This window comes from Salvia miltiorrhiza, chromosome 6, assembly GCF_028751815.1.
Source record: "Salvia miltiorrhiza cultivar Shanhuang (shh) chromosome 6, IMPLAD_Smil_shh, whole genome shotgun sequence".
NCBI classification, from domain to species: Eukaryota; Viridiplantae; Streptophyta; class Magnoliopsida; order Lamiales; family Lamiaceae; genus Salvia; species Salvia miltiorrhiza.
In genome coordinates, this window is record NC_080392.1 from 8,578,580 (window position 1) to 8,586,118 (window position 7,539).

At 38.1% G+C, this 7,539-nt stretch overlaps 2 protein-coding genes across 2 annotated transcripts; one reads left to right on the plus strand and one right to left on the minus strand.

The window, feature by feature from the left end:
• Positions 1-1,904: 1,904 nt before the first annotated feature.
• LOC130988445 (probable polyamine oxidase 5) lies at positions 1,905-3,676 on the minus strand. Its single transcript, XM_057912282.1, is given in 2 exon segments — positions 1,905-2,506; positions 2,508-3,676. Coding segments are annotated over 2 exon segments (1,527 nt in total). The 5' UTR covers positions 3,468-3,676; the 3' UTR covers positions 1,905-1,939.
• A 2,646-nt stretch (positions 3,677-6,322) lies between these two features.
• Positions 6,323-7,254, plus strand: LOC130988446 (uncharacterized). The gene is made up of 2 exons (XM_057912283.1): positions 6,323-6,748; positions 6,824-7,254. The coding sequence occupies exons 1-2, from the start codon at positions 6,626-6,628 to the stop codon at positions 7,124-7,126; spliced, it is 426 nt and encodes a 141-aa protein (XP_057768266.1). The 5' UTR covers positions 6,323-6,625; the 3' UTR covers positions 7,127-7,254.
• The last annotated feature ends 285 nt before the right edge of the window (positions 7,255-7,539 follow it).

Consider the following 7,539-nt stretch of genomic DNA (forward strand, 5'->3'; position numbering starts at 1 on the left):
TTTATTCCATCATACATAAAACCGATAGTCCACTTCCTAAAATGGAAAGTTAATACATAATATATATCTCAATATAACTCATTATTTACAACCATATGTCATTGTGACTCATGCATAATTATCTTTTTTTTCATATCTCTCTCTTACTTTTTGAACAAATATAACTTAAAAAAAATACTCTCTCTCATATTTCATTATAAATTACTCCATTCATCCACAAAAAATAGTACTAGTAAAAGACGACACGAATTTTAATAAAATTAATTATTGTATTGTGAGTGTAGAAAAGGTCCCACTTAAAGTAGTATTTATAATAACAATTAATTATATTGTGAGTGCAGAATAGAGCATATGCATGTGATTGATATTTTTTGTGAACGGATGGAGTATTTGTTTCTTAATATTCGTGTGCAATTTTTGTGCCTATTAGTGTGAAATGGAGTAGAGAGTATATTTTTGAAGTAGGAATGGAGTAATATTTAATGTGTTAATAGGCAAAAATGTCATTTTCTTATAACACTTGTAAAAATGCTCTTTTTTCATAAGTGAAAAAGGGCATTTTTACAAGTGTTTATAAGAAAAGGCATTTTTGCAAATGCCTCATATTTAATTGTCTTTGACACGACATATATAGACTAATAATTTACTGATATTATATGCATTTTTGATGGAAATAATAATAACTCGTGATATATAAATATTTTTATATATATTCACCCTCGAAATGATTAGCCACACGTAAGCATTATAGTGGAATTAGCCATTTAAATCTTAACGTGCGTCATATACCAAGAGGGGTATTCCTATCCTCAAATGATGATGTCCCAGATTCCATATAATTGTTTCTAACAATCTAATTAGGTCAACATTTATGTAAGTCCAAAAACACGTACACAAAATAAAAGGAAAAACAGAAACACTCAATGGGATTACCAAATATCACACATGAATTCAAATGATAATTATCTCTCATAAATTATTTTACCCCATCCTCATAATTAACCTTTTATTTTAAATTATGAATATATGATTACTCACACGATTACCTCTCGGATTTATTATCCTAGGCTATGTGAACTAATCTCTTGTGTTAACATTATGATATGAAATGCACGAATTCTATAATTATTAAGTAGAGGCCATATATCTTATTAATACACTAAAACAATAATAAAATAGGGGGTGTTTGATATATAAATTGAGATCAAATAAGATAAATAAAACTTAGATAAATAATACCATGGGGGAATGGGGGAGGAGATATTAAATTTTCTAGTGGAACAATAATATAAGAGCGCGCCTCTCGCTTAATGCGGGCCTTCTTGTTAATCAATATTATTATCAAACGCTTAGATAAGATATAATTATTTATCTATCTTACTTTATTTAGGGCTATTGGAGAAAAAATGGAGATACCCCACAAAAATAAGAATAAGGGGAGGAGGGAATGGGTACGAAAAATAGTAGCCGATTTTCGCGGATCCTGTCTTACAACATAGCTTAAAAAAGAGAATCCCTCAAACCTACAACACAATACGAGATCAAAGCTTGCTATTTTACTCTTCAATTCCACCATTAATTTCGTTTATCAACAAAACGAGCTTATTTTCTTTGCTATTCAACTCTCAATTAAAGAATCAATACCAAAATATTGAAAACGAAGCTTCTTTAATTTAAATTCACCATCTGAAACATGTTCCCCCATCTCTCCCTTTCATTGCCCCCATACCCTACCATTTTTGAGAGAGAGAGAGAGAGAGAGAGAGATATGCTTAACAAGATATTTTCCATATTGAATGTGGAGAAAATAGTAATTAAGCATAATATCCCAGCCAAGAAAAGTAAAACAAGAAAAAAAATTAAACTTTCCAAAATAAAAACTCCCTGACTAAAATTTCTAATACTGCAACAAACAAAATATTTCAATTTTCATACACCATTAATAATTAATAATACAATTATAATGTTTAAGCAGCCTATTGGCTTCCCTGAGGCCGCTGAAGTAGGCTCCGTGAGTGGTGGAGTAGTGCGTTTTATGTGTAGCTTCGCCGGCGAAAAGGATTTGCAGCGGCGGCGGAGCTGAATCCACGCCGCTGTATTTCGGTAGTGGCTCAGCCAATGTGTCCATGTCATCTAAACTTGATCCAACTGCCACATAGCTGTATGATCCCCAAAACAGTGGATTACTCCCCCATTGCGTCCTCAACAATTTATCAAATTTCTGGCTGATTTCACTGTGGTTTTGTGATGGCAACAGATTCGATACCGTCCTCGAAAAGCCGCCGATGATCTCATCATCGGTTAGCTTTTCCAACTCGAGAGCCTCCTGTCCTGTGAACCAGGACAGGACAACTCTCGAGTTGCTATAAATGGGGCATAGGAATGCCGTCCTTCGGATCCACTGAGGAATCTTTGGGTTCCTCAGGTCGGAGTCCGAGGGATGGAACACCATTTGTAGGAATGGGAAACCCTCGTCCTGACGGTAATCAGGGTTAAGTCGCAAAAAACACCTTGTTGACAACGCCAAAGCCGAGCCTCGATATGGCTCCAGTCTTGCAATTGGGCAGCGGGGGATCGAACAAACTCGATCCCTCGCTGGTCCCCACCTTGAGCACCCCGAGGGACACGGTCACGATGACGTGATCGGCCGACATGGTCGTCCCGTCGCTAAAATGCAGTGTGACGGGGCGGCCACCATCGTCTCCGCCCGCCGGGGCCCACTCGATTCGCTCGACCTTCCGGCCTAATTGGATGACGCCGGTGGGGAGGACGGAGGCGAGATGGTCGATGACGCCGGAGTAGCCTCCGGCGATGGTGATCTCCTCGCCGGGGAAGAGCACGTAGTCCTTCTCGGCATTGTAGTCGAGGGTGCAGAGATCGTCGGCGGAGGTGTACGTCCGCTGCGTGCTCTCGTGCATCGCGAAAACCGCCTGCTGCAGCGATCGCTTGCTCCAGCTCCCCACCGCCGCCGCCGCCTTCTTCTCCTTCTCCAGCTCCAGATACGCGGCGAGGCCGCGGCGGAGGAAGGAGCCGACGCTGAGCTCGCCGGCGCAATGCCCGGCTGCTTGGGCGTCGAGCTTGCACTGAATGAAATCCATGAGATTCTTGAAGAGGCGGGAAATGGGGTCGACGAAGGCGGGGGCGAGGACGTGGCCGCCCTCCGCCGCCGTGACGGGATCCTCGAGAGTCCCGTCCATGCACTCCCAGGGCTGGTCGGAGACGAGCAAGTTCGTTTGGGCGGCGATTTTGTAAACGGGGCTGCCTTCAATCCCGTGGATCCACGTGGCGCCCTGCTCAATCCGGTCGCCGGAGAATTCGGAGGTGCTGATCCGGCCGCCGATCCTGGTGCCGCCCTCCACCACCGCCAGCTCCATCTTGTTGGCGGCGGCTGTGTGCAGCTTGTTGGCGGCGGTGAGGCCGGCCATTCCGGCGCCGATTATTACCACCCTGGGCTTTTTGCTCACCATTTTTCAACTTATCACTATCACTAAAGGCGAAGGGAAGAACAACGCTCGGACAAAAAAGGAAGATGATGATTCTTGACAGTGAAGGAATTTTCTTTTTATTTTTTGATTTTTTATTTTTTTTTTGTGTGATGTTTGTGAGGTTGAGGATGAGATAGTTGGAGAGGATATATAAGGTGTAGTAGTAATCGCTTAGTAAGGGATCTTTTCTTCTTCTTCTCTCTCCCTCTCCTCTTTTTTTATTTTTTATTTTTTAATGTTGGTAATAATTATTTATTTGGTTATTTTTCTCTCACATAGTTTTATTTAGCTAATAAAGACATGGCTCTACTTTTGTTGGAGACTCACCACTTGCAACTAGTATGTTTAACATATAGGTAGAGTGCGTAGGCACATTTTGTGCCTTGAAAATCACATGGATTCATATATACAAATATGAGTAGGCACATAGTATAATGTGGCATGTGAGTCTTGTCTATGTTATCATAATAGGGTATGCAGTCTATGGCTAGGAAGTATTGCGAGGACTTGATTTTTAGACCATTCACAATGGGAATTTTTACAAAACCCCATCATTTTCTAGTACAACACATGGATTATTTTTTTGGTGTTGTGGAAATCCACAGTTGCTCATCTTCTCATGTGTATTAATAAATCCTTCATGTGATAGCCTAGAAATCAAGGTAAATCACACATAAAAGTTATAAGTGTAAGAACATGCAAATCACAATTGTATAAGATTTTATAGTTAAAAAGGAAAACTAAAAACTTAAGAACCCTGAAGAGCATGCACAAGTTACAGTGATTAAGGGCTAAGTCTCATCAAAAGCTCTTCAGAAAAAATCCAGTGAGAAAAACTCCGTAAAAAGAAAAAGATATTCGTCTATTGTAACGAAAGAACATGATGTAAAATCGAACCTAAACGAGAAAAAAAGAAGCCAAAACATGCAAATCACATAAAAGAAGTAAATTGCATTTAAGAATGCCCAAAAATCCACACATGAAAGATAGATCGGTGTAATAGATTTAACTATATATAAGATAGATCGAAGCTATAAAAATATTTATAAAATTCGAATATAAAATCTCCATTTCCACCACTTTACTACCACAAGAAAACTTTACAACATAGATTTAACTATATAATGATGTATTCACTTTTGAAATTGTAATTATGAGCTATTCCAACATTTGACGCCATAAAAGATAACCATGACAATTGTCCAGCGAAGAGTGGGGGGATTTTCCAATCATTACATTCGCCATAAGCCAAAGAAGAGGATGAAGTGGACATATAATTTGATAATCTACTTTTAATTACTCTTTATATTATATATATCATCAAATAGAAACTTACGATGTAATAGAAGATTTAATTATATGGAGTGAATGAAAAATATTATGAAAATGGTGAAGAAATGGGAAGTAATAATAAGTTGATAATGCCTTCCACCAACCTCACATGTGAATTGGTAAACCACGGCCCACCAAACTGAACACTCTGAATGGTCCTCATTAGTCAATAAGGTTCTGCAATCTCTTATTTACCATATTACTTATGCCTTCAAATTTGTCACTCTTAGTTTGCTCACTCTTGAAGAAATTTTAAAAATATAACAAAAATGACATTGTCACAAAATTTAGCAAGATGATGTCCGTTGCAACAACTCGACGTCTAACACCTAATTAAAATCATGTAGTTTATGTTATCGCCTCTTGATGTATAATAAAATGTTTAATTTACTGAATTAATTAATGACATTTTCTCTAACCAATAAATTGCATGACTTGTGAATATGGTGGTGGTGTTATAATACTAAACATGATCTAGTGTACGAATTCAGCAAGTTTATTCATAGTTAATCCGTTTTGGGTGGTATCAAAGTCGACCATGATTTAGACTTAGCGATATAAAACTCGAGTTGTTAGGGTATTGACACTTGTATACTACAGCATTTTTTAGCAAAGACGGGAAGAGTTGGTCTATTTCTTTTAATAGTTAATATATTGTACCCTTATAGGAAGTTAGGAACAAAAATTAATTAAAAATGATTGTGATGAGGGGTAAAATTGGGAGCTCAACGTTATATAAATCAGAGTTGAATTATGGCATCATAATTATTTTCATACCAAAGATAGGGATCAAAGTTTGCTCTTTTTTATTATTATTATTATTATTATTTTGGATAATATTGACTGTCACATGGCTAAAGTCAATCATATGAAAAGTCAATCATTTGTGGTTTGACCTGGCAGGATTGACTTCGCCAATAAAATCATAGAAAAGGGTGAATCGTTCATGAAATAAGCTTTACGTGACATTGAGAATTTGAATTTTCTTTCGCAAGAAGGTGATGCAGCCCTGGTATCTCAGAGCTGATGATACTTCATAAAGAACATATATTTTCAACTTGAAAGGTGGAATGATAAGATAAAAAAGGAGTTTTTGTCTCTGTCAACCTCGGCAGCCCAACTCTACCACAACTTTGGCGGCTCAATGCTTCAGCTTGAATGACTCAACTCCGAGATAAAGATTATTGTAACAAGACTTGGACCTAATTACCTGAATCAATGAGCCTAAGTGATAGGTTTTCTTTGATGCTTATAAATAGGACTTTCATGCGCAAATTTAGCAAGTCATTCTAGATATATCTCTCAATCTTGTAATTATAATATTCTCTCACCATCGGTAGTGAATTTTCTCCGACGACCTCCCATAGACGTAGATCTTTAGGATCAAACTACGTAAATTTCGAGTGTTGTTTTTCTTTTGCTTCTATCTATTTGTTATTGAGATTTAAACCTGACTCAACAGACCGGATGCAAAACAATTATATAACGAATATTATATATAGGGTTAATTTGCTATAAATACACCAACTTTCGCCGATTTTGAATCTAGACATGAGCTTCAAAATCTGCCTGACAATACATAACCTTTGCACCCATTTTAATTTTTGGCCCGAAAAAATTATCCGGCGAAATTTCTTCTTACGTGGCAACCGGAAGATCCAGCGTGTCACAAACATCCGGTGAATGAAACGACACCGTTTAAGACACACTAAAACTACGTCGTTTTAGTGAGATTTCAAATTTTAATTTAGAGGGGTGAGCCCTAATTCCTCTTCATTCCTACCTCTTCGACCGATTTTTTTTAGAAAATGGAATCATCTCCTCCACTTTCATCTCCTCCACTTTGCGTGCACAAGATCGAAGCTGCCATCAAGATCTCCTGGTCCGATGCAAACCCGGCCACAAGATACTACGGATGCTCCTTAGGCCCGGTACTTAGCTACCTGATTTTTCTTCCTTTTCATTTTTGTGTCTCTACAGCATTTGACCTAGGGTTATGTACATAGGATGGAAGATGTGCTTTCTTCCAATGGATAGACGCAAGGCCAACCATACTTCAACGAAACTACATCGCTAAACTGAAAAGGGAGAGGGATGAGGCCCGCGAGCAACTCCGCATCCAAACTTGCTTGGCTAGGCAGGCGAAGGAGGAGGAGGAGGAGGCTTGGGGAAAAGCTGGAGATATGACTGTTCTCAATCACGAATTGGAGGAGGAATTGGCTGCCTTGAAATCAAGGCGTTGGTGGCTAGAGAAGATGGTGACATTGGCTATGCTCTTGCTGATTTTGCTTATTGTGATAGTTGGTTAGGGTTCTTGGTTTCTGGAATGTAAAAAAACCTTATTTTGTAGTTGTAAGAAATGACCGTAGTTGCAAGCTTGTAGTTGGCAGGAATGGCTTGTAGTTGTACTAAATGAATCAATTTTCAAATGGCTAAATGATGATTCAAATGGTGGTTGTTGATCAAATAACTTATGAAGGAATGGCTTGTTGTTGATCAGGAATGGCTTGTTGTTGATCAAATGTTGATCAAATAATTTTCAAATGAATTTGCAGATTTTAACCTTCAAATTCAATATAATATCCTGCAAATAGTTCATAAAATGGAAGTAATAAAATAGTTGCATACATAAATGAAGGTAAAAAGTTGCACAGACCACAATTCATTGTTAACCATCACAATTCTTACAATAATTGAAAAAAGTTGTCTCAAAGCTCATGGG